The following is a 27673-nucleotide window of genomic DNA, read 5'->3' as shown; positions in this document are numbered from 1 at the left end:
AGGGTTTCTCTGTAGCTTTGGAACCTGTCCTGGAACTCGCTCTGTAGACCAGGCTGGTCTCAAACTCACAGAGATCCGCCTGCCTCTGCCTCCCGAGTGATTAATTTCCTATCTTGAATAACTTAATAGAACCAACATTTAAAACACAAGTAAGGCTGTAAGATACTTAATAACAGTTGATGGGTACTTTTATGGGTATCCATTGCTCTCTGCCTTACTGATTATTGAGACCCAGTTAATGAAATGATATGTAGAATACTGAACTCCATCTGAAGATTCCATTTTTTCTAAATTCACATGGAATATTTATATAATTAGTGCTCATGTTGTTTTGAACCATAAAGGAAAAGCCAACTTTCTAAGAATTAACACATATTTTAGTACTGTAATAAAATTATAAATATAAAGGTAGTGGTACACACCTTTAATCCCAGCACTTGGGAGGCAGAGGCAGGAGGATCTCTAAGTTCGAGGCCAGCCAGGTCTACAGAGCAGAGTTCCAGGACAGTCAGGGCTACACATAAAAATGCTGTCTCGATAAAACAAACATAAATAATATTACCATAGAAACTAATAAAGTACATGTAGAGGTAAAAGTTAGGAAATGCCCCTTTAACACTAGGGATATTGTAGAGTGGGAAAACACTTGTTAGCATGTACGTGATTCCTACAGTTCAGTACACACTGCTGCCAAACAACCTACAAAATCCAAACCCAAGTAAATATGCTTCTTAATAGTTTAGAAGATGAATAAACAAGAAACTAGCTACAGTTAACCAGCATGCTGTGGGGGTATAGTTAATGTTAGAACATTTCATGTTAAGAATCAGTGATCCAGAAAGACATTACTAAGAAAGAGAATTACAGACCAATCTCACTCATGAACATTGATTCAAAAATACTAAATAAAATACTGTCAGTCGAACCCAAGAAAACATCAGAAATATCATCCACCATGATCAAGTTGGCTTCTTCCCACAGATGCAGGGATGGTTCAACATGAAAAATTGTCAACGTAATCCACCATATATACAAACTGAAAAATATAAACCACATGATTATCTCATTAGATGCCGAAAAAGTATTTGATAAAATACAACATCCCTTCATGATAAAGGTCTTGGAGAGAGCAGGGATATAAGGAACATACCTAAACATAATTAAGGCAGTATACAGCAAGCCAACAGCCAACATCAAACTAAATAGAGAGAAACTCCCAGCGATTCCACTGAAGTCAGGAACAAGACAAGGTTGTCCACTCTCTCCATATGTATTCAATATAGTTCTTGAGGTCCTAGCTAGAGCAATAAGACACCAAAAAGAGATCAAGGGAATACAAATTGGAAAAGAAGAAGTCAAACTCTCACTGTTTGCTGATGATATGATACGTTACATAAGTGATCTCAAAAATTCTACCAAGGAACTTCTACAACTCATAAACACTGTCAGCAATGTAGCAGGATACAAAATTTACTCAACAAAATCAATGGCCCTTCTGTACATAGATGATAAAAGGGCTGGGGAAGAAATCAGAGAATCAACAGCCTTCACAAAAGCCAGTAATAGCATAAAATATGTCAGAGTAACTCTAACCAAACAAGTGGAAGACTTGTATGAGAAGAACTTTAAATCTTTGAAGAAGAAATTGAAGAAGACACCAGAAAGTGGAAAAATCTCCCATGCTCTTGGGTAGGCAGAATTAGCATAGTAAAAATGGCAATTTTACCAAAAGCAATCTACAGATTCAATGCAATGCCCATCAAATTCCCGGAAAAATTCTTCAAAGACCTCGAAAGAATGGTACTCAACTTCATTTGGAAAAGGAAAATACCCAGGAGAGCCAAAACAATCCTGTACAATAAAAGAACTTCTGGAGGCATCACAATCCCTGACTTCAAACTCTACTACAGAACTACAGTACTGAAAGCAGCGTGATATTGACGTAAGAAAAGACAGGAGGACCAATGGAACCGAATCCACACATTTTCGAACACCTGATTTTTGACAAGGAAGCAAAAATATCAAATGGAAAAAAGCATATTTAACAAGTGGTGCTGGCATAACTGGATATCAACATTTAGAAAAATGAAAATAGACCCATTATTTATCACCATACACAAAACTCAAGTCCAAATGGATCAAAGACCTCAACATAAAGCCAGCCGCCACACTGAACCTTATAGAAGAAAAAGTGGGGAGTACACTTGAACGCATTGGCACAGGGAACCACCTCCTAAACAGAACTCCAGCAGCACAGACATTGAGAGAAACAATTAATAAATGGGACCTCCTGAAAATGAAAAGCTTCTGTAAAGCAAAGGACATGGTCAACAAGACAAAACGACAGCCTACAGAATGGGAAAAGATCTTCACAACCTCACATCAGACAGAGGTCTGGTCTCCAAAATATACAAAGAACTCAAGAAATTGGACACCAAAGGAACATATAATCCAATAAAAAAAAATGGAGTACAGCCCTAAACAGAGAAGTCTCTACAGAGGAATCTAAAATGGCTGACAGACACTTAAGGAAATGCCCAACATCCTTTGCCATCAGAGAAATGCAAATCAAAACAACTCTGGGATTCCATCTTACACCTGAAAGAATGGCCAAGATCAAAAACACTGATGACAACTTATGCTGGAGAGGTTGTGGGGTAAATTTCTGCATTGCTGGTGGGAATTACAAGCTGGTATAACCCCTTTGGATGTCAATGTGGCGATTTCTCAGAAAATTAGGAAACAACCTTCTTCAAGACCCAGTAATACCACTTTTGGGTATATATCCAAAGCATGCTCAATTGTGCCACAAGGACATGTGCTCAACTATGTTCATAGCAGCTTTGGTTGTCATAGCCACAACCTGGAAACAGCATAAATGCCTCTCGACCGAAGAATGGATGAGGAAAATGTGGTACATTTATACTATGGAGTACTACACAGCAGAAAAAAATAACAACAGCTTGAATTTTGCAGGAAAATGGATGGAGCTAGAAAACATTATTTTTTTTTTTGGTTTTGTTTTTTTTTTTTTTGAGACAGGGTTTCTCTGTGGTTTTTGGAGCCTGTCCTGGAACTAGCTCTTGTAGACCAGGCTGGTCTCGAACTCACAGAGATCCGCCTGCCTCTGCCTCCCGAGTGCTGGGATTAAAGGCGTGCGCCACCACCACCCGGCTAGAAAACATTATTTTGAGTGAGCGAACCCAGACCCAGAAAGACAATTATCACATGTATTCACTCATAGGTGTTTTTTTTTGTTTTTCGAGACAGGGTTTCTCTGTGGCTTTGGAGCCTGTCCTGGAACTAGCTCTGTAGACCAGGCTGGTCTCGAACTCCCAGAGATCCGCCTGCCTCTGCCTCCCGAGTGTCATAGGTGGTTTTTAAACATAAAGCAAAGAAAACCAGCTTACAAGCCAGAATCCCAGAGAACTTAGACTACAATGAGGACACTAAGAGAGACTCACAGAGATTTAAGCTACATGGGACGTAGAAAGTATAAAAAGACAAGATCTTCTGAGTAAATTGGGAGCATGGGGACCTTGGGGGAGGGCTGTAGGGGGGAGGGAAGTCAAGGGAGGGGAGCAGAGAAAAATGTAGAACTCAATAAAATATCAATAAAGAAGAGGGGAAAAAAAGAACCAGTGATCACTCCCAAAATCTTGGAAAATGATCAGCAAATGAACTCTGGGAAATAATTCCATTTTTAATTACTTCAGATAAAAGGAAAATACCTTGAAATAAACCTAACCAAGGAAGTAGAAGAGGTGTACAATGAAGTCTTGAAAACTTAGAGAAAGGTTCTGGAGGCACTTGAAGAAAGAATGGTCATCCATGATCATAAATCCGAAGAATTACTTTTTTAAAAAATAGCTATACTGTCAAAAATAGGATATAAATTCAGTGCAGTCCCCACAATGTCACTATTTATAGAAATAATCCTAAAATTCACACGGAAGTGCAAAACACCCCAAATAGCTGGAATGGCCCTGACCACAAAGAAGGATGCGGAAAATACCACTATATCTGATTTCAGGTCAAAAAGTCACAATAACAAAAAAAAATGGTACTAGTACAGAAACATTTAGATGAATGTAATAGACTAGATTACCCAGATAAAACCACATGTAACTGGTCTAGTTAAAAAAAAAACTTTGTTGTCATATGCTTGTTATTTTCTGAAAGACAAATAAGTTTTTTGTTCTTTGTGTTTTTCCAGGAAGAATATAGAACTGAAGGTATCAGTTGGCACAACATAGATTATATTGATAATACTTGTTGCATAAATCTTATTAGTAAAAAACCAACAGGACTGCTCCATCTTTTGGATGAAGAAAGCAAGTGAGTATAGTGCTTTTCAATTTCATAATTGGTCATTGTGCTTTTTGAGTGGCTTCTCCTTCATTTGAGACAGAACGTCATTCATTGTGTAACTATGGCCAGGTTGGGACGAGGACTACTGCGGCCCCAGGTTAGCCTCAAGACTCACAGCAGTTCTTAGGCTCCTTAGTGCTAATGTTACAAACACGTACCACTAACCAGCTTATGTCTAATTAAGGATAAATGCTCTAATAATGTTTCAAATGAAGAATTAAGGGTTCTTATACATATATATCTGTAATATATATATTTTCAAGTATATACACATACATATATATGTATATATATATTTCCAAGTAGACTGCACTTTACTCCTGAACAATTTTTTTTTCAGAATCCTCTTATAAAGTTTGATACTAAATTTTTCTATGTATTTTATTCTTGAGAATTTCATACATTTATGCAATGAAACATCCACCTCCTTTTCCTCCAACCTTCCTCTTTCCTTCCATATTATCTGCAATACTCCAAATTTCATGTCCCATCCTCTTTCCCCACCTTTTTTTGTTGGCATGGAAGATCCACCTTCCTCTGCCTTCTAGGTTCTGGGATTAAAGGAGTACTTACTCACACTCAGCTTTTATTTTGTTTTGATTATCCACTAAATTCTACCCAAATACGCGTGGATGTTGATCCATCCATGGGAGCATGGGGAATGTATCACTGGCTACATCCTGACATACATGTTTTAAAGATTTTTTGCTCTCTCTCTCTCTCTCTCTCTCTCTCTCTCTCTCTCTCTCTCTCTCTCTCTCTCTCTTCACTTCTTAGACAGGGTTTAGCTACATTGCCTTGTCTGTTCTTGAAGTTGAGATCTTCTTGCCTCTGTGTCCTGAGTGCTGGCATTATAATTCACTCAGTTCTTTTTTTTTTTTTTCGAGAAAGGGCTTCTCTGTAGACTCACTCAGTTCTTAAATTGAGTATCATTTATTTATTTCCATTTTATTGGAGGGTGGAGAGAGAGAGGGGGGGGCGAGCGCACACGTGCACCCGCTTATGTGGAGGTCAAAGGACAACATCTCTCCTTTTACCACGTGGATCCTGGAGATCACATCGAACTTGTCAGACTTGGCAACAGATGCCTTTACTCACTGAGCCATCTCATCAACCCTTGAATTAAGGGAATGTGCTTGCTTTAAAATGAATAACTATTTCAGATACACTCTTTTTACCGCCCCCCAACTCCAATACACCATATATTCATGAGTGTTTGTTAATTATAGAATGTTGGGAGAACCTTTCTTTGCATGGCTACCCTGCTTCTTTAGAAACTTTTTTTCTCCATTTCAAAGTACCCTTTAAAATTACCCCTGGGCTAGCTGGGCAGTGGTGGCTCACGCCTTTAATCCCAGCATTCGGGAGGCAGAGACAGGTGGATCTTTGTAAGATAAGAGCTAGTTCGAGGACAGGCACCAAAGCTACAGAGAAACCCTGTCCTGAAAAACAAAAACAAACAAAAATTACCCCTGGGTTAGGAAGTAAACAAATTGTTGCCTAAAGACAGTAAGATGAGGATATTCTATGTGAATTTTAGTTTGCAGATGCTAGGCTTTCCTAGGCTGGTACTTGAAATTGCTTACTCTTCACTTTCACTCTCCATACCTGTTTTTAGTAAGAATACCACACAATTAAAGAATTCTTAAAGGGACATTTATTTTGACAATAGGTTTAGTGGCTTGAAATAAGGTAGGATTAGATTTGGTGATAGTACTGTAGAGCTATAGCTTCAAATTTTAGGAGTTTATAGTCTTTTATAGAATGACTTTAGAAAATTGGAATAAGCTTAGAGAGAAAGTTTTTGGGGCAGAATAGTATTTGAATGCACAGCTACTAGAATAATGTCAGTGTTGAAAACATACAAAAAGGCTGGATAGTGGTGGTGCCTGCCTTTAATCCTAGCACTCAGGAGACTGAGGAGGGAAACCTCTGCAAGGCCAGCTTGGTCTACAGAGTGAGTTCAAGGTCAATCAGGACTACACAGAGAAATCCTGACTTTGAAAAGCAGAAGGAGGGAGAAAAAGAGAGAGAACAAATGAACATAAAAAATCTTTTTAACTTTTGTTTAATCCCTGTAGGGTGGCAGGTAGTGTTGGATGCAATTATTAAGTAGCATTTGATTCAATTAACACTACTATACCTAGCATTACACTCATCCTATGAACTAGAAAACCAGTTGTGAAGGTTGCTTGACTTGTTTTGTTGGACTAGATGTCCAAACATCAGGGAGGAGTTGCTCCAGACACCACTCACACAGCCTCAATTGATGCAAAAGCAAGAGGACTTTTATTCTGTCATGACAGGGCCCTTCAGGTTTGGGATATGAAGGACCCCCGATAGCTGTTACAGTCCATCTTTTAAAGCAAAAACTACAGACACAAGGGTGGAACCTGTAGGTTGTTTTCCAACTTATTGGATTGACTTATTCAAAGGGTTACTAGCAGTGATTGGTCTATTCCAGGACAGGAGAATAGCTGCATGGTCAGGTGATAAGGGAGAGCATCTGTGGTCCATCCTTACCTTGGTCCAGTGACTAAATTACATCAGGAACTGAGTCAACATCTGTGGGTTGTCTTTGCCTCAAGAAATTCTTAGAATGGAGTTATGTTTGAAGATTATTCACAAGGACACAGGAGGATGAGCAGTCCAGCATGTGTGTGTGTGTGGGGGGGGGGGGCTACTGTCCCGTTTCCAAGAGAGAGTGAGTATAAGGTTTTAGAAAAATGTCTTAGGGTTGAGGGGGCTTACAAATGCACTTAGAGTCTTTCTTTAAGTTTCAGCACACTGAAAGAACTGGTAATATAAGCTAGAATGATCTGAAGCCAGTAATCATTCTCTTCCCTGATTCTATATTTGTTATAATTTAGAATAACTTTTACACATTAAGATTGGTGTGTAGCATCTTCATAACCATGTCACAATATTACTCATTACTTATGCTAACATTAAACTGTTTTTTGAAAGAATCCCCTTTTCTGTCATAGATCTTCTATTTGAAACTTCTAGTATTTCCATCCCTGTGATGAAAATACTTGAAATATGATAGACGAAACGATTTACTTTGGATCCCAGTCTAATTCAGTCTGTTTCTTTGGCTCAGTTGCTTTGAGCTTGAGGAGGCTGCACATCCCAGGACATCTTAGAAACAAAGATAAGGGGGTGAACGTGGGTCCTAGTGACCTACTTCCTTCAGTTAGGTCACACCTTTTAGTAGTTTGTTCAGTTGTGAATTATTATGACCCTGTCACTTCTTACCTGTGAACACTGCTACACTGAGGACTAAACATTTCATGTACAAATTATAAACCATTTGCCCCTGGATCCCAAAGACTTACGTCTAGCTCATAATGCAAATTATTTAGTTCACCTCTAAGAGTCCCTGTATAGTTTGAGCTTTATCCCAAAATTCAAGTCCAGAAGGTAATTTTTAGTTGTGATCTCCTATACAATTAAAGATGCCTGTTGTGTACATTAGCATACATTTGGTAAGGATGGCCACAGGATCAACATTCTTCTGCAGGAGGGAAGGGTGGGAGCATAGAAAGGAGGGTCTTAGCCAAGGTAAAACCAAAACCCCCTAAGGCAACATTAAATTTTGATTGATCATCTATATCTATCACCCAAGTGATGGGATGGTATAATCTGATCTCTAATGGACTTTTTGGCTTTGCAATCTCCAGCTTTTCTGGCAACTCTCTTGAGGCTGGTTGCCTGTAGCTTTTTTTTGGATATCTTCCATGTTTGTGGCAACTTCAACTTCCTAGAGTCTCCATTACAACTTGGGCTCACTCATACCCATCTTCCGGGTTTCTGTCTCTGGCTGGTCTCCCTATTCTTTCTCTCAAATCTGGTAGAATTCCTTGCAATTTCACAACTCTTACAAATTTTACATATTTACAAAACCAGCATCACCTGGATGACTCTAAAAACTTCTTTTGCTACAAACTTTACTGTTGGGGCCCACTTATCCTTGGCTGTAGTAACCTCTTGAGTACTTAGACAATGGTCATTAGCAAATGAATTTTGGGAAGAGTTTTCTTGGAGGCCCTGTTTGAATTAGGCATGATGAACTCTTGATTAACTACATTAATAGTGTATATTAGACAACACTGTAATTATAACGTACTTTAGTGTTATGTTATATAAATGACATCTTTCTCATAATTTGTTACCTCCCCCCAATTCAGTTTTCCACAGGCTACAAATCAAACATTACTAGACAAGTTTAAACATCAACATGAAGAGAATTCTTATATTGAATTTCCAGCTGTGATGGAACCTGCTTTTATCATAAAACATTATGCTGGAAAAGTAAAATATGGAGTAAAGGTCAGTAAATTTCTTACTGAATGTGGTTTTAGAGCAGAGGCGTGTCTTTTAAAATATAGAACATTTTATTTCTTGACAGTATTTTTGCATGTAAACATTGTTTATGTTCTTTTTTTTCCCCCAGACAATATTTCTCTTTTACAAACTTAGCGATATTCCTACCTCTGCCTCTCAAGTACTGGAATTAAAGGTGTGCACCACCACAGCCCAGTAAAACATTGTTTCTTGATCATACCTATTCCCCAATCTTCCCCCAGATGTGTGGTTACTGTCTCTGGCATACTACCCTCTCATGCAGTTTTTGGAGTCTCTGGATTATTAGTAGCCTTTGGAGGGATTTTGTAAGGATAGAACTAGAATTGAGATCTTTTCTTTTCTTTTTCTTTCCTTTCTTTTTTTTTTTTTTTTTTTTTTTTTTGGTTTTTCGAGACAGGGTTCCTCTGTAGTTTTGGAGCCTGTCCTGGAACTAGCTCTTGTAGACCAGGCTGGCCTCGAACTCACAGAGATCTGCCTGCCTCTGTCTCCTGAGATCTGTTTTTTAAATTGATCTTTCTGCTGGTTTCCTTCTGTAGATGTATCTATTAGGCCATTCTAGTGAACTTTTCAAATTTAGAAGAACAGATTGTGTCTACGTGTCTCAAACTCATTGTTCATTCTCATAGTTCATTTGTTTTGATGTGATACTCATGGTCTTTTATGAACTTCTGTTTCTAGAGCACTGTTAGGTAGTTGTGACTTTTCATTCTTACTAGGTTTATTAATATTAACTTCTGAATATATTTTTATGGACCTGATGAGTTGGTTAACTCTTAAATCTTCAGAAATTTAAACTTGCCACTTAAGATACTAAGTTTTCGTGGAATGCAGCAATAAAATGAAATCTTCAGATGAGTGTCTCAATGGTTTTTTGTTTTTGTTTTGTTTTCTATTTTTGTGACAGTCTCGTGTAGCTCAGACTAGTCTCTGATTTTCTATGTAGAAGAGCATGTCCTTGAACTCCTAATTTTCCTGCCTCTATGTCCAAAGTGCTAGGATTACAGGGGTGTATCACCATGTTTGGCTGTAGTAGACATCCTAATTAAGGTCATTTGTCCATTTGCTGATCCATTTATTTAAGAACTATTTACTGCTGAGTATGGTGGTTCATGCCTTTAATCCCAGCACACTGGAAGCAAAGGTAGGCAGATCTCTGTAAATTCAAATCCAACCTGGTGTATAGAGTAAGTTCTACAACATCCAGGGCTGTTAACACAGATAATCCCTGTCTTGAAAAACCAAGAAATAAAGAAAAAACCAACCCAACAAACTCCAAAGCATTATTTATTAAATACCATGTGCCACATTATCTGTTCATTGTTTACAATGATAAAGTGATAAAACTAGACAGACATATTTGTAAGTATTTTATGTGCATATCATATATATCATATTTATACTTATTTCTAGCTATGTGCTGTAAATAAATGTTTTCTGTGAGTTAAAGTAATGAAGTAATTACCTTTAAATTTGTAGATTCGTAAGAACCTTTCTAAAACACTTTGACTTAAGAGAGCACCTAAAGTAAATGTTATGCTGATGAGTTGAGATAGTGAATTACATGTTGTAAAGTAAGACCCGAGATTAGTATGTTGAAGTAGTAGATTAGAGATTAGAGGTCAGTGATATGAGACTTTTCTTTTTTGCCCCCCCCCCTTCCCGAGAGACAGGGTTTCTCTGTAGCTTTGGAGCCTGTCCTGGAACTAGCTCTTGTAGACCAGGTTGGCCTCAGACTCACAGATATCCACCTGTCTCTGCCTCTCGAGTGCTGGAATTAAAGGCAGGCTCCACCACTGCCTGGTCATATGAGACTATTAACTAATAGTGGGATAATATGAATTCCAAGAGCAGACAGCAGGTTAAATCTTGAGCTTCTAGATCACATTGTGTTTTTTTTTTTTGTTTTTAATGGAGTTCAGGAGTTTCTTACTGTGTAGCCCATGGTGTTGGTGAAGTGATAGTCCTGCTTCAGCCTTCTGAATGCTTTAATTACAGATGTTTACCACCAACTTCACCATTGGAATTTAGTGTTTGTTTTTTTTTTGTGTGTGTGTGTGTATTGTTGAAATTATTGTAGGAACTCTGAAACTACGTTAAGCAGAAGATATTTATTTTTACAGACAGCAGAAAGGGCAAGACTGGATTCTCTTCTGCCTCCTATCCTTCCCCCTTTAAATTGAGGCGAAATCTTAAATTGAATCACAAGAGTAGCACTAGAAATGGGGAAGATCTTATTTAAGGTATACTGTGGAGATATCTACATACTTTATAGATGTTCTAAGTGAATGATTTATGCCTGGAAATAATTGAGTCTATTGGAGGTACCATACCCGAGAAGGAACACACAGGTGAGAAGCAGAGTTTAGATATAATTTACAAAGTAAAACTAATCAAAAATTTTGAGCCTGTTGCTAGATATTGTAGTTACTTTTCTAATGTGGTAATAAAACACTATGAGCAAAGCAACTTATAGAAGAAAAAGTTTATTTGGGCTTAACAGTTTCAGAGAGCTAAGAGTTCATCATGGTGGGGAAGCAGCAGGCATGGTGGCTTGAGCAAATGCTGAGTTCTCACTCACCTCTTGATCTGCAAAGCACAAAGAAAAGAGTTGGAAATAGAAATGGTATAAGTCTTTAAAATCAAAGCTGGTCCCCAGTGGCATACTTCAGCAAGAACACACCAACCTACCCAAATAATACCACCAACTGAGAACCAAATATTTAAATGCCCCAGACTAAGGGGACATTTATCATATTACACATTTCTGTTTCTGTGATATTTTGTTTATGTTACTGAGTCGATTGAAACTAATAACTGATTTAAAAGGTATCATTGTGACTTGGCGGTGATGACATACTCCTTTAATCTCAGCAGAGGCAGAGGCAGTAGAACCTCTGAGTTCAAGGCCAGCCTGGTTTACAGAAAGAGTTCTAGGACAAGCTCCAAAAACTACACAGAGAAACCCCATCACCACCAAAAAAGTTTAATTATATAGGCATTTAAGAAATTAGACAAAAGTAAAAATATTACTGGAGATAAAAAGGGATATTTTATAATGATAAAAGTGTCAAGTTGATAAAAATGTTAACCAAAAGTTAAAATATTCAGTAACTTTGATTCAAACTATAGGAAACAGAATGAGACCAAAAGTAGGGTTGAGAATGTAGCTGTGGTAGAATGCTTTTCTAGTATAAGTGATGCTCTAAGTTTAATTCCTAGCACCCCAGAAGCCATAAGAAAATAAAGTAGCTATAGACAAACCCACTGTTGTTCCATAGGGCACACAAACAAAATGTCAAACAGAAATATTGGGCATCACTTTTGTGCAATTGTGTCATAGGTTACTGGGTATATAATTTTGGGGGTGGGGGTGGGAGGAGGTGGTTTTGAGACAGGGTTTCTCTGTGTTACCCTGACTGTGCTGGAACTTGCTCTGTAGACTAGACTGGTTTTTAATCCGCCTTGCTCTGCCATTAGTCCCTCCCTCCCTCCCTCCCTCCCTCCCTCCCTCCCTCCCTCCCTCCCTCCCTCCCTTCCATTCATTTTGGTTACTAGGTTTCACATTAAAGGTGTGCACCGCCCAGCTTAACTGGCACTTTTTAGAAGATACATGGTCCAGATAACTATCCAGAATAGAATTCAGTTCCATAATTTCTGTTCACATACCATTCAAACCTGTTACTTATTATCTTATTGATTTTGATAGTCTTTTCCACAAAATCATTGATACTTTTTTCACATAGGATTTTCGGGAAAAAAATACAGATCATATGCGTCCAGACATTGTGGCTCTTCTGAGAAGTAGCAGGAATGCTTTTGTCTCTGGGATGACTGGAATTGATCCTGTAGCTGTTTTCCGATGGGCAGTTCTCCGGGCTTTTTTCAGAGCTGTGGTTGCTTTCAGGGAAGCTGGGAAAAGATACATTCAGAGAAAAACTGGTAAGCCATCCTTGCTAGTATCTGCATGATAATACCTATTATTTTGCTCTGTATTTACTATACTCTGGAATCATGTTTCCTTTAAGTGATTAAATGCAGGTTTCTCTTTTATGTAGGCATACGTCATTATATTTTCATTAATAGTGATAGGAATAATGAGTGTCTCAGGGTTTCTGTTCTGTGATGAAGTGCCATGACCAAGTCTAGTTATAAGTGGGAGCTTTAAATTGGGGTCTAAGCCCGGTGGTGGTGGTGCACGCCTTTAATCCCAGCACTTGGAAGGCAGAGGCAGGCAGATCTTTGTGAGTTTGAGGCCAGCCTGGTCTATAAGAGCTAGTTCCAGGGCAGGCTCCAAAGCTACACAGAGAAACCCTGTCTCAAAAAACTAAAATAATAATAATAATAATAATAATAATAATAATAATAATAATAATAATAATAATAATAAAAATTGGGGTGTAGTCCATGGCTGATATAGTGTAGGCTAGGCAAACATGGTGCTGAAGCAGTAGCTGACAGCTTACATCTGACCTGAAAGTTCCAGGCAGAGAGAATGAGACTGGGCCTGGTGAGGAGTTTTTCAAACCTCAAAAGCCTAGCCCCAGTGACCTCTTCCAAGACCACACTTCATAATTCTTCTCAAATAGTTCTGCCAAATGCAGACCAAGCATTCATATATATGAGCAAATGGGGGCACTCTCATTCAAATCTCCACAACAAGTATAAAGCATATGGTAGTAAGGACAAAAATGCATGCTGATAATCATATATTGATTCAGAACTTAAGTGTTTTCTCCACTTTGTTTATCTGTATTTCTTTCTACAAATGAAATTGTAATTTAGTATGAAAAACAAATTAGGAAACAAAGTATTGGAGTCTATCAGTATAATATCGTAGAGTCTTGTGCCACAGAATTACTTTATTGGTTGAACAGTTTTGTTACTAAGAACATTTTTTCTTTTAAAGAATCAATACTGCATCTGTTCATTAAGTTTTTTCCCTTCCTGTTTACCTTCTCTCAGTCCATTGAGTTTTTTAGTTTGAAATTTAGAAATGATTTTTTTTATGGATACTTTCTGCTTATACCATAAAAACCTTCCATTTTATTTTTTATGAGGGCACTTGAGGCACTTGAGGTCCTTTGGAATGTGCTGTAGTATTTGCTCTCGCTGTAATTTTAGTCCATTGCATGTAGTTAGAATTTTCTAATCTATATGTAGGCATTTAAGCGGAATTGTGAGAGTGCTTCCTTGTTCTTCTGTGGTTCCCTTCAAAGTCAGCTTTTAAACTTCATTTCTTATTTGGTGTGAACTGCTTTTTGTAAATATGGAAAATTAAAATTTATTGGAGAGGTAGGTGGTGATGGCGGCGCACGCCTTTAATCCCAGCACTCGGTTAGGCAGAGGCAGGCGGATCTCTTTGATTTCGAGGCCAGCCTGGTCTACAGTGAGTGCTAGGCCAGCTATGGCTACACAGAGAAATCCTGTCTTGAAAAACAAAACCAAAATAAACAAACAAAATTTATTGGAGAAACAAATGAACTACTTTAAATCTGCTTTTCCTCTAAGTGATTTTTTTTTTTAAAGAAGCTTTTAGGAAAGTTTTTTTTAGATACTAAGCTATCTTTATATTGAGATATTTAGTTGGAAGAACAAGAAGAATATAATTTTAAGGTATAGAAATGGTGTTGTAGTCTGGAAAACTGTTTAAAGGTTAAAATGCTTGTAAAAGTTAAAAAAAGTAGAATGAAAGAATTAGGACACAGGTTATTTAAAACATTATATGTGACATTGAATCACAAAACTATAAAGATACAAAAATACACCAGTGACACTGTTATATCAAATGGAAAATAGAGAACAATTGGTATAGTAATATTTAACGGTTTCTTAAAATTTAATGTATTTTAATAACTGTAATCTCACAAAGTAATTTTTACATCTTCTTGATTTATTTTTAATAGATTATCAAATTATGTATTGATTGCATAGATTATGAGTATAATTCATACAGATGTCCTCTTTTTGTTCTCAAACTTGTGCATGTTACCTGACTGCTAGTGTGATATCTGACCACCAAGGGTAAAATTACTGGTAATAATGAAAACTGAGTATTTTTTATCAAAGTATCTTGTGGCAATGAAATGATGGTGAGTTCTCTTTTATAAAACAGTAAATATTTGCAGTTATTTTGGTAAAGGAGGATCCATTTTGTTTTTTTGTTTTTTTTTTTGTTTTTCGAGACAGGGTTTCTCTGTGGTTTTGGAGCCTGTCCTGGAACTAGCTCTTGTAGACCAGGCTGGTCTCGAACTTACAGAGATCCGCCTGCCTCTGCCTCCCGAGTGCTGGGATTAAAGGCGTGCGCCACCATCGCCCGGCCGGAGGATCCATTTTAACAACATATTTACTTCTCATCAACTTGTTAGAATGTTTGAAATGGATTTTATTTTTAAGTTTGCTGTTTTACGCAAATTATCTGAATAGCTATAAGAGTACATTTTTCTCTGTCAAATGATGTTTTTAACATAACATTTTATTATCATTTTGAGAAGATTCTTATTTATTTTGTGTGTTTTTCACATCATGTATCTTGATCCCATTCTTTCCCTCATATTGGTGTGGAATATTAATTGAAGATGTGTTACATTCATTTATCCTGTGAAATATTTGTTTAGCAACTAGCTGACAGAAAGTAGTAGGGAGGAAACATGTGTAGCTAGGGTTCTTAAGTGGTGGCAGAGCAGAAAGACACCCCATTTTGGGGGAGATGTGAGTTAGGAGAGAAGGTTAACTGTTTGCTATTCAGCCTTTTTGAGTGAACAAAATTTCACCTTAACCTTTGAATTCTGAGTTCTGTAGAGTGCTAGAGATCTAGGTAATGCTTACTTTAGCAGCCTTAATAGAGTCGGTGTCTGAGGGAACAAAATTTCCACCTGGCTATGGCCAGCGCAGTTGCACCACAACTAGTAGCTGTGGAGTTGCAACTGCTTATCAGGACAGCTACTGAATTCAATGAAAAACAACACCGTACCATTGCATCTGCCTTTGCAACCCTCCCTAACCCCCAGCAAAATAAAATGAGAAAAGTAAAAAAAGAGAAGGCTTTACAAGTCTCATCATGGAAGCTGTAGTGCGACATTACAAGTCATGCCCAATACACCTTTGTCCATACATCTTTACTTGTAAGTGTTCATTGCAAAGAGTCATTGGTCTGGTTCGAGGCTCCTGGTCTCTGGTTGTGAGCCTAGTCTTTAAAGGCTGAGCCATCTCTCCAACCCAAGTTTGATAAGATTCTTTAAGTAGATTTTATCTTTTAAAAAACCTATTTTTATGTACTAGCTAATGAATAATAAGATTGTATTCTCTCTGCTAAGTAATATAATATTCGCTGAGTTTAGAAATAAAGTTTAAGGGAATTTCATTAAGATGAAAAAAATACTTTGCAAGGGTTTTTGAATTAGTCTTTCTTTGAGCTTTAAAAAGTCTATCTTGAGAACTATTTATTTGTAAGTTATAACATTGAATCCCATTCCTAGGCATATAATAAAGTATACGAATGGACCTTCAATTCATTATATTTCACTTAATTTGTCCCTAAATTATATATTTTTCATATACAAAGGCAAAATTGTTAAATGTAATCATTATTCCTTAAATCTTAAGGTAATCACTAAGTGAATGACACTGAGAGTCCATCTTTTCTGAAAAAATGGGAACTCTGTATTCTATCTTAAAGAAATTTCTTGCTAATATTTGTGGTATTGAAGCTGCCCTCCCCACGTCCCTCAGTGTCTTATTGCTAGAATGATTCACTGGTTAGCACTTATTTGGGGCTTTGGTCTTTACTTATCTCTGTCTCTCTTTCCCGCATTCACTTTTATCTTCTTTTCCAGTGGTGAGATAAATATTCTCCAACTATTTCTTCAGATTTATAAATACAAAAGTGCCATTCGGGTTTCTGTTCTTTGGAGCTTTACTCCTTACACTTACCACACACTTGACAGAATACGTTCAAGTGTGGTTGATTGCCAGATTTGTAAAGGAAATGTTAAATGCTATGGTAAATTGTTCAGGTATAATTTCTCTCGGATTCTATCAATGTTGCCAACTATATGCTAAAGATATTTCAGAAAGGAATAGTTTTTGAAGAACCACCAAATGATACAAATTGTTTGAAATGTTCTTAGAGTTTTTGATATGGCATTAGCTCAGAATACTTTGATTAATAAAATAAACATTTTGGATATTTGAAAAGTATTTGTTTTTTCCTATTATTTGTTAATTGGGTAAAATCGTTCACATTATTGATATTTTACAATATATTAAGAGAGTTGGCAGCATTGTCTTTTATTCTCTTAATTGGTTTGGGCTCACATGTCTTTTCTTTTCTCCATTTTTTTGTTTTGTTTTGTTTTGCTTCTTAAGGACATGATGATACAACGCCATGTGCAATTTTGAAAAGTATGGATAGTTTTAGCTTTCTCCAACACCCAGTCCACCAGAGGAGCTTAGAGATTCTGCAGAGGTGCAAGGAAGAGAAGTACAGTAAGGCTGCAAATCCCCAAACCCAGTGTTGTCACATCTATTTGGAAATGGAAATCAAGAGCATTTATGAAGGTGGCATGGAGATTGTATAGGCAACATGATCTTCACAATCCTTTACTTGGACTCTAATTTTTCTCTTGAAATTGGTGATATGCCTGTTCTTTAATGTGGGTAACTGTTTGCTATGATGGTCACCACATAGTTAATTATCTAGGTTGCCATCACTGAATTGTTTTCTATTTTTGTCTTTCAAGATTTATATCATAAGAATGAACAGTACTTTTTTGCTTTTTGAAAGTTTTACTGAAATATAATTACAGTTAAATATAAGAGAACAATTTGGTAAATCTTACATATATAGAAACTCATGAAATTATCACAGTAATCATGATATTCAACACTTTCCAAAGTTTCTTCATATCTTGCTAAATTTTGTACTTGCTTACACTTGAGTCCTGCATCAGCAATGTTATAATTTCGAATCTCTGGAGCATCCATTTAAGCTGATTACAGCTCTTGATTGAGACTTTCTATGTCTGATATAAGAGAAGTCACCACATCACTGTTTAGCATAAAGAATAATAGAATCAGAATGCATTTCTATTTATTGTTTAAAATTGATGTAAAAGATGCACTTGATCTCCATTTCTTCCTTTGGTCTTTGTAAGTCTGTATGAAAATAGGTTCTTTTATCTGGTGTGTGGTTACAATAATTGGGCTTACTCCTATTGTGATAGTAAATGGGTTCTTCAGAAAACTAAGTTATTTGTGTGGACAAAATTTATTCAAAATATGCTTTGGTCATCTAATAAATTATCACAGGTTTAGGTTACTACTTTTATTAGCTTTCTAGTTGAAATTCCATAACATTTTACTTAATAAAAGATTAAGCAGAAGTGCTAAAAATAAATATGGTGAGTTATTTTTTTCACTGTATTGGTATAAAAAATGTATAATGTATTTTGAAAAAAATTGTAATTTTTTTTTCTTGTAGGAAGAAAGTAAGTCATTTTAAAGAGGTGTCTTTAGAATTTATTTCTAACTATTGTTATTATTTCTTTTTTTAATTTATTTTATTTAACTTTTATTTATTTTACATACCATCCACAGTTTCCTCTCCCTCCCTCTCCAGCTGTCTAGTCTTCCTCCCACTGTAGTATACCCTTCTCCCCATCTGCTTCTTCTCTGCCTCCGTTCAGAAAGGGGCAGGCCTCCCATGGGCGTGCACAAAGCATGGCACATCAAGTTGAGGTAGCACCTAGGAGTGAGCTCTTCCCCCTACATCAAGTCTGGTCAGTGTAATCCAGCATGGGGAACAGATTCTCAAAAGCCAGCTAAATGCCAGGGAAAGGTCATGATATCACTGCCAGGAGCCCTATAAACAGACCAAGCTACACAACTGTCACATAAGCAGAGGGCCTAGGTTGGTCCCATGTAGACTTCCAATGTTTCAGAGTCCTGTCTCTGTGGTTACCCCATCATGACCTTGAACTCCCCAACTAGTACAGTCACCCCTCCCTTTCTTCAGGAAGACTCTTAAGAGTTCCTCCCAGTGCTTGGCTGAGGATCTCTGCAATATTGGATAAAGGCTCTCTGATGACAATTAGGGTAGTCACCAATCTGCTCATAGGAGAAGGCCGATTTAGTCACCCTCTCCACTATTGCTAGAAGCCTTTGCTGGGGTCATCTTTGGATTCCTAGGAGTTTCCCTGGCACCAGGTTTCTTCCTAACCCTGAAATGCCACTCCCCTATCAAAACATCTCTTTCTTTACTCTCCCACTATGTCCAGAACCTAGCTGTCACAGCCTGCTCCTTCAAGTTCCCATTCTCCCACTTCTTTTCCCTCCTCCACTTTATCAAGGACTTCTCTTCTATTTCCCCTTCTCAGGGAAATCCATGCATCCTTCTTTGCTATCTAACCTCTCTGGGGCTGTGAATTGTAGGTTGGTTATCCTGTATTATATTCCTAATATCCACTTATGAATGAGTACATACCATGTCTGTCTTTCTGGCTGTGGGTTACCTTACTCAGGATGATTTTTTTTTCTAGTTCTATCCATTTACCTGCTAATTTCAGGAGGTCAATGTTTTTTATAGCTGAGTAATACTCAATTGTGTAAATGTACCACATTTTCCTTATCTGTTCTTGAGTTGAGGGGCATCTAGGTTGTTTCCAGGTCTTGGCTATTCCGAATAGTTCTGTTAGCAACATAATTGAGCATGTGTCTTTGTAGTATGATTGAACATCCTTTGGGTATATGCCCAAGAATGGTATTGCTTAGTCTTGAGGTAGATTGATTCCCGTTTTTCTGAGAGACCACTGTACTGATTTCCCACCAAAGTGGTTGTACAATTTCGTTCTTCCACCAGCAGTGGAGGATTGTTCCCTTTATTCTATCGCCTCTTCAACACAAGCTGTTATCAGTGTTTTTGATCTTAGCCATTCTGACAGGTGTAAGATGGTATCTCATAGTCATTTTGATTTGCATTTTCCTGATGACTATACAGATGTCGAACAATTCTTTAAGTGTATCTTGGCCATTTGAAATTTTTCTTTTGAGAATTCACTGTTGAGATCTATACCCCATTTTTAAATTGAATTATTTGGTATTTTGATGTCTAGTTTCTTGAGTTCTTTATATATTTTGGAGGTCAACCCCCTCTGTCCGATGTGGGGTTGATGAAGATTTTTTTTCCCTATTCTGTAGACTGCTGTTTTGTCCTATTGATAAGTGTCTGCTGGGGGTAGGGGGAACCGGGGTAGGTGTGATTGTGTGGCGGAGTACATCTTGTAGAAATGGAGTCCAGTGGGTGGCAGTAGTAGTGGGGTAGCCTGCCTGGAAGTCTTTCACCTGCTGGCAGGCTGTTGGGGTCTGCACCAGTGCACTGGGCTTCCACCAGCTATTGTTATTATTTCTAAAGATACACAGTCCTTATTCTAATTGTTCATTTTGGTATTCTTAACCTTTGAAAACAGTCTACAAATTTTTGAGGACAGCTTAAATGAACTTTACTTAATTTTAAAGTAGTTGCATATAGGTCATTTGCTTTTCTTTATGATTGAGCCTGGAATCTGTAGATTGGACCATATTGTAGTTTATGTGTCCCATTTCAGCTTAGGATGCATGGAGAAATTGTGCATTAGCAGTTTCCTAATTTCTGCATATTGATGCTTTCAGTTTTTTTAGGTATGTATTCTGTTTTCCACTACAATTACATTCTGATGCAGCTTTAAAATATTTTGGTAGTAATCTTACATAATTACAGCACACTGCATGTCTGGAATGCACTTAAAGTGTTTATAAAGAAAAAAAAAGTAGCTTTAAATTCTTCCTTTAAAAAAATTATTCCTTTTTATTTTGGGGTGTGTGTGTGTGTGTATTTGTGCATACCACATATATACAGGTGATTTTGGAAGTCAGAAGGGTTTTATGTCAGATCCCTTGGAGCTGGAGTTACAGGTTTTTATGAACTGCCTGTTGTGTGCTGAACCCAGTCCTCTGGAAGAATGGTTAAGTGCTCTTAACCACTGAGATCTCTCTAGCCCTTAAATTTTCACATTAAGAAAAAGTGCACTAAAATAATGATTAAACCTTTCACCTTAAGAGTCTAGAAAGATGGACACGTTAGATCTTTAAAAAGGAAAAGCAAGCAAATGATACCAAGAGCTAAAAATCAGTGATACAGAAAGTAAATAATAGTCTATAATATGTTTATGCTGTTGCTTTAGATAAGGCAACATATTGTAAGATTAGCAGGTAGTAGAACAAAACTTACTTCAAGGCTAGGAAGCAAGGAGAAGAAGAGACTGGAAGCCCAAGATCACTGTTGTGCATGCACTATTAATAATCTAAATAACTACCACCAGGTTCAAGCACTTTAAAAAGTTCTACCATCTTAGGCTAAACTGAGAGTCAGATTTCTAATGCATTGGCCTTAGGGAGATAGCCAAGATCGAAAACATGTTAAGTTAACTCACTGTGTTAACCATCTAAAAAAAAAAAAAAGTACTGTGATCATCTCAGTAGATGAAGAAAAAGTCTGCCATACTTCTGTACCCATTTTTCTTCAAAACTTGGCAGCTAAGGAGTGGGAAACAGTGGCCCCAATTTATAAAAGGTTGTATTTTTTAAAAAAAATCTTAGAGCAGGCTTTACTTAGAACCAAGGTAAAGACATTTTCTGGTAGCCACTTCAGGGTCACAGGCAGAGTAGTACAACAACGAAGGAGGAATTAGTTCACATGACAGTAGAGAAAGGTAAAAATCTAAAACATTGTCTTAGGATTAAATGTGAACTTAACAATCTCATAGGATACCTAATCAATACACAAAATTATGATATTTCTAATACTTCTAGAAAATGAAGTTTATAAATGCCAGTATGGGATTTGAGGCAGCCAGTCCACTCCCATATTTTACAAGAGTACATCTGTGTGCAAGAAGTACATGGCAGGTGTGTCCCTTCTGATTACTATTCCTATTTTTGATGTACCTTTGTTAGTTTTCACATCACTGTCAGAGACGCCACTTTTGTGAGCAGCACCATTCAGAGTCCCAGCAGAACTTCAGCCAACAGGTAATAAGGAACTAGGCTTCCTTAGCAGCTTGTCTGAATGACCTGAAAGTGGATCTTCATTCTAGTCCCAGGATGCCTGCAGTCTTACTAGGCAGCTTGAGTACAACCTAATTAGAGACCTGATTTAGAACTACCCAGATAAGCAACTCCTAATTGTCTGTATTTTGGAAGAGTTTAAAAAACCAGCCTGTGTAGCTTAGTGAGAACTTTTCTCAAAAGTTAAAAAAAAAGTGTGTGTTGAGAACTTGGCGTTGGGGCAGTGGCTCAGTAGTAGGGACTTGTGTATCAGGCTCAAAGCACATGGTGTTGCAGAAAGGGAGGGAAATGGAAGGAAAAGAGCAGAGGAGGGAAGAAAGGAAATCTGTGAACCAAATCAAAAGTACAGAAATAGATCCATTTGGGGTGTGTGTGTGTGAGATATAGTTGTTTTCTACCAAGGTGCTGAGATAGTTGAATACAGTAAAGGATTTTCAACAAACCAATGGCGCTGAACAACTTGGTATCCATTTATTTTAAGAATACTTTTTTTTTTTAAATTATTTAGCCTGCGTGCCTGCACACACACCAGAAGAGGGCACCAGATCTCATTATATAGATAGTTATGAGCTACCATGTGGTTGCTGGGAACTGAACTCAGGACCTCTGTAAGAATAGCCAGTGCTCTGAGCCATCTCTCCAGCCCTTAAGAATACTCTTTTGTCATAAAAAAATTACCTTGAAATGAGTCATGCTGATTTAAGGATCAAAGCCACTAAATTTGTCAGAAAAACTAGGAAAAAAGAAAACAAGCAAAGATTTCTTAGGATAAAAAAACATGAGCTAAAGGTAGAAAAAAAAGGTAAGTTAGGGTTTTCTAAATTGAGAACTTAGTGCTTTTCAAATAATATTAAGAGAGCAAAAACCATGCCACAGCCTGGGAAACAACATCTTTAATGGTTTATAATTCTGATATCCAATAATGTATTTACAAGCAAAATATAATCAAAGATTTATCCATGTAGATTATTTTGAAGAGAAAAAAATCTTAAAAGTATACTACCCTATCATGACTATGTATATCATTCTATTGATTTGACTCCTGATTTCTTTCTTATTTCTATATTATTATTTTGATTTTATGAATGGATTTTTGATCATTTACTACAGTTGTGCAGAAATAGAATTGATTTCTACACATCGATTAATTTCCTGTATTTTTGCATTATTAGATTTAATATTTTTGTATATTCTTTAGGATTTTCTCTATATGACTTATTTTTTACAAAGATGTGTGATTTCTTCCTTTCTAGTGTATCTTAAATGTGTGTGTGTGTGTATATGTGTAATGAAATTGACCTTGTATATACAGGGCCTATAAGAAGATTCTCTTGTTAAATATTCACAAGATTCATAAAGAAACATTATTTGATCTCTAGTGTCTTTATTTGTAAGATCAATAGATCTCTAAAGTTTATGTTTACATATCAGCAGTGTATTTGTTGCCAAAAAATGATACAAAGGAGTCAGGTTAGAAGTGTTTCCAGTTTTGTGAATTTTGTGTGTTTTTAGTCTTCAGCCCATTTGCTTCTATATTTCCTAATGTTAATGCTTAAATGAAATAATTAAGAATTTACTCTAAATTTCCTATTTGGGTTCATTTAATCAAATTGTGGTTTTTATAGTTACAAAACTTGTCCTAGTAACTGACATTTACTCAAAAACTAAGTTTATTCTTATTTGTCTTTAGAAAATATTTTCCTTTAGTAATTTGAAAGTACACTGGTTTGAAATTTTCTCCTTTTTTTTCTTTTTTGTTAGGTATAACCCGTAAAAACCCAAGAACACCTCTTTCTGATCTTCAGGGCATGAATACTCTAAATGAAAAAAATCAACAGTAAGTTTGGTATAAATATGTTTACAAGGAAATATGAGCTGAATAACAATTTTACTGATAATTTTGGATATTGCTGTGCAGCCTGGCAGCAGTTCATCTTTTAATTTTCCTGCCTCAGTTTGAGTGTTGGGATTATAGGTGTGTGCCACCACCACACTTACTCAGATTTATGTTTTTGTATATTTGTGAGAAATATGTTGGGATGTGTTTGTGTGTGTAAGGGTGAAGGGACATATGTCATGGCACATGTGTGGCATGTGTTCTTGTGTTTTACCTTGTTTGAGGTGCCTCGGTCTCTTTGTTGTTCACTACTACATCAGGATAGCTGGCTCACACGCTTCTGGAGATTGTTGTGTTTCCACCTTGTGTCTTAACATAGGAGAATTGGGGTTACAGACCTGTACTATGACTTCCAGTTTTTATATTAGTTGTGTACTTTGTGTTTGTTGGGATGGAGAATGTGCATAGTATGTGTCAGAGAACTTAGGGGACCAGGTTCTTTCCTTCACCCATGTGTGAGCCAGATATCAAACTGATATAATCAGGCTTGACAGTAAGTGCCTCAACTTGTTCAGCTAGCTTGCTAGTCCTACCCTGGGATTGCTATTCCATTTGCTTGGAGGTTTGTTTGAAATGTGTCTCGTATAGTATAGGCTGGTCTAGAGCTTGCTATATAGCCAGGGATGATCTTGAATTTCTGATCCTCTAATTCTGAAGTATTGAGACTACAGTTCTGAGTAAGTGTATGTTTTTTGTGTGAGTATGATGTTTCATTTTTTTGATTGGTGGTGGCCATTTGAATGTAATAATATTGTAAATAGAAATCTGATCATTCTTCCTCTGCTTGTGTCGTCTTTGTTCGACTTGGTTTGTTTTCTTCTTGCTTTTTCTGTTTGTTTTTTTTTTTCAACTGTAGACTCTTTCTGTTCCCAAGATCAGCTTAAGGTATGTTAAGAACATCATAGCTGTTTTATGATCCCTTTCCATGGACACATGCTGTTATTTTCCTTTGTATGCACATATGTGAATTACTGCTATTACCTGGTTCTCCAAATCAGAACAGGAGAAAGTTGAAGGTTGGAAATAGAAAATGGTGATTACTTTTAAGTCCCCTGAGGTTATTCAAGTGGAGGGGAAGAAGATTTGCAACAATGTAGAAAATATGAGTGATCACCACTTGTTTGTTTTTCCTGCATTTATTAGCACATAAATCTCTGACATATGAAGCAGAAAGTTCTTTATGCCCATGTTGACTATGAGTTGTGTGGAAGCTATTCCAAGAAGATGCACACGATTCTCTCCTACCACTTTTGGTATAAAGGTTAAATAGCTGTTGCTGTTCCAAGAGATGATATGACCAGACTTAGCTGAGATTTAGCAGAGAAACCTTTCCCTGGAAGTTACAAGCTATCAATAGACCTCAGATTTCCAAAATGTAGTTATTTTCATTTTGCTTTGCTTTCTACATTTTTATTCATGGATGACTGGCCTCAAAAAAACTAAATAGGAAATTCTAAAAAAATAAAATCTCTCTCTCTCTCTCTCTCTCTCTCTCTCTCTCTCTCTCTCTCTCTCTTTTTTTTTTTTTTTTTTGGTTTTTCGAGACAGGGTTTCTCTGTGGTTTTTGGAGCCTGTCCTGGAACTAGCTCTTGTAGACCAGGCAAAATCTCTTTTTTTTTTTTTTTTTTTTTTTTTTTTTTTGGTTTTTCGAGACAGGGTTTCTCTGTGGCTTTGGAGCCTGTCCTGGAACTAGCTCTTGTAGACCAGGCTGGTCTCGAACTCACAGAGATCCACCTGCCTCTGCCTCCCGAGTGCTGGGATTAAAGGCGTGCGCCACCACCGCCCGGCTAAAATCTCATTTTTTAAAAAGTTTTTTGTTTGTGTGTGTGTGTATGCCTGCATGCTAGAAGAGCATACCAGATCTCCACCATGTGATTGCTGGGAACTGAGCTCAGAACCTCTGGAAGAGCAATAAAGTGCTCTTAACCTAAGCCATCTCTCCAGCCCCACAAATTGCCATATTTTATATTATGTGCTATTCTTTATATTATGATGACATTGCTTTTATGAATGTTGTTTCTTACCAGTGTTGTATTTTATTGTTAGTTAATATTGTTGTTGATATTGTTAATTACTTACCGTGATTAATTTAGAAATGAAGGTTATCATAGGTATTTGTCTTAATGTTCTGTTGCTTTGAGGAAACACCATGACCCCAACTTTTTTCCCCCCAAGTTTTACCCCCTCTGTGTGTACCTTTGACTGTCCTGGAACTTGCTCTGTAGACCAGGCTGGCCTCAAACTCACCGAGATCCCCTGCCTGTGCCTTCCGAGTGCCTTGGTTAAAAGTGTGCCCGAGCAATTAATTGGGGCTTGCTTACAGTTTCAGGGTTTAGTTCATTTTTTTCATGGCATGAAGCATGGCTGAATTGTTGCTTGAGAATTATCTTTGAGTTCTATATCTGGATCTATAGGGAACAGGAAGAGAGAAAGCCCTTGGTCTTGCCTTGTTTTTGAAACCTCAAAGCAGCCGGGTGGTGGTGGCGCAGGCCTTTAATCCCAGCACTCGGGAGGCAGAGGCAGGCGGATCTCTGTGAGTTCGAGACCAGCCTGGTCTACAGAGCTAGTTCCAGGACAGGCTCCAAAGCCACAGAGAAACCCTGTCTCAAAAAAACCAAAAAAAAAAAAAAAAAAAAAAGAAACCTCAAAGCCTATGCCCAGTAACACACCTCTCCTACAAGGCCACACCTCGACTCATTCTCAAGTAGTGCCACTCCCTGAGAGCCAAGCATTCACATATATGTGCCAGTGGGGACCATTGTTATTCAAACTACCACAGAATTTATATGTATGAAGTAAGCATAGACAGAGGTGGAGTTAGGTACTGTCCTTTTCAGATGTGGAGATCTTAGGATATATTCTTTGTGGAGAAAGGGGTAGATTACTTATAGTGTTGTAAGAGTATGTTTGACTAGTACAATTGTTATTTCATATGGGGAAACAACATATCTGGTGCTCCCTGACTGCCATCAGATGGGTAATATTATTCTTGCCCATAACTTTTTCTCTCCTCCAGTACTAGAGGTTGAATTTAGAATCTTGTTCATGCCAGGCCACCACTCTACACTGAGCACTGTCTCCAGTCCTAGCCCTCTTTTTTCTTTGTTTTAGGTAGGATCATATTAAGTTGCTCCAGCTGATATTCAACTCATACTGTAGCTCAGATAGGCCTTAAACTCCTGCCTTAGTCTCTTACATAACTGAAATATAGACCTTTATTGTAAGGTTTGGCATCACAGTGATACTTAATGAGCTGATAGGCTTGAATTAAATGCTTTTAACTTTTTAAATTGTTGGTTATTTAGCCTTTTCCATGATACTTCCACTCTTCAGGTGTGGGTACTCGATACAGTCTTTACTAAAACATTGGACCTCTTTTGATCTTCTCTTTTATATTATTATCTCTTTTTGGTTTTGTTCTTCTCTCATTTCTTCACCTGTAAGTCTGCTGTTACTGGTTTAAATATATCTTAGAGTGATTTATAATTCTTTCTCATACAGTGTACATTTGTTATGCTATCAAGCCTTGTCAACTTTGCCCTCAAATGATACCTGGGAATTTTTATCATAACTTAACTACTTCCATCACATCATTTCATGCTGTCATATTTTGCATGAATTATTCTAAATTAATTAGGCCTTGTCTTCAATGTCCAAAACCAGATGATTATTTTTATACATAAAATGAATTATGTTAATATTTACTTAAAATCATGATATATTCTTACACATTCAAGTGAAAGCCAAAATTCGTAAGCTTTCTAAAAAGGCACATATATCATGATCTCTTTATCACCGTATCTTAGACTCATCATTAACACGCCCATTTCAGGGATTTTGTGTTTGTTTTCTCTAACCAGGTAATGCCTTCATTTTCTTCGAATTGCTATTTTATTAATTAAGATCTTATTTGTCAAATGACACTCTTCCTATATAATT

General features: G+C 37.1%; 1 protein-coding gene and 1 long non-coding RNA gene across 9 annotated transcripts in view; one reads left to right on the top strand and one right to left on the bottom strand.

Moving 5' to 3' along the window:
* Myo9a (myosin IXA) overlaps positions 1 to 27673 on the top strand; it is a 194820-nt gene that overhangs the window by 88726 nt on the left and 78421 nt on the right. For all 8 annotated transcript variants that reach the window (XM_075965681.1, XM_075965679.1, XM_075965680.1 and 5 more), the window contains 5 exons: positions 4217 to 4338; positions 8562 to 8703; positions 12483 to 12678; positions 17104 to 17223; positions 23599 to 23674. In XM_075965681.1, coding sequence (XP_075821796.1) covers positions 4217 to 4338; positions 8562 to 8703; positions 12483 to 12678; positions 17104 to 17223; positions 23599 to 23674 — 656 coding nt within the window. The remainder of the gene's footprint in view (positions 1 to 4216; positions 4339 to 8561; positions 8704 to 12482; positions 12679 to 17103; positions 17224 to 23598; positions 23675 to 27673) is intronic.
* The window catches only part of LOC142845978 (uncharacterized), a 109449-nt gene continuing 92991 nt past the window's right edge, over positions 11216 to 27673 (bottom strand). The window contains exons 3-4 of the long non-coding RNA XR_012910008.1: positions 12406 to 12648; positions 11216 to 11325 (exon numbers count right to left, since the gene is read on the bottom strand). This is a non-coding gene — a long non-coding RNA (uncharacterized LOC142845978). The remainder of the gene's footprint in view (positions 11326 to 12405; positions 12649 to 27673) is intronic.

The sequence above is a fragment of the Microtus pennsylvanicus genome, chromosome 3 (genome assembly GCF_037038515.1).
Source record: "Microtus pennsylvanicus isolate mMicPen1 chromosome 3, mMicPen1.hap1, whole genome shotgun sequence".
NCBI classification, from domain to species: domain Eukaryota; kingdom Metazoa; phylum Chordata; class Mammalia; order Rodentia; family Cricetidae; genus Microtus; species Microtus pennsylvanicus.
The sequence above is the reverse complement of the archived record's forward strand: the minus strand, read 5'-3'. Positions and strand labels throughout refer to the sequence as shown.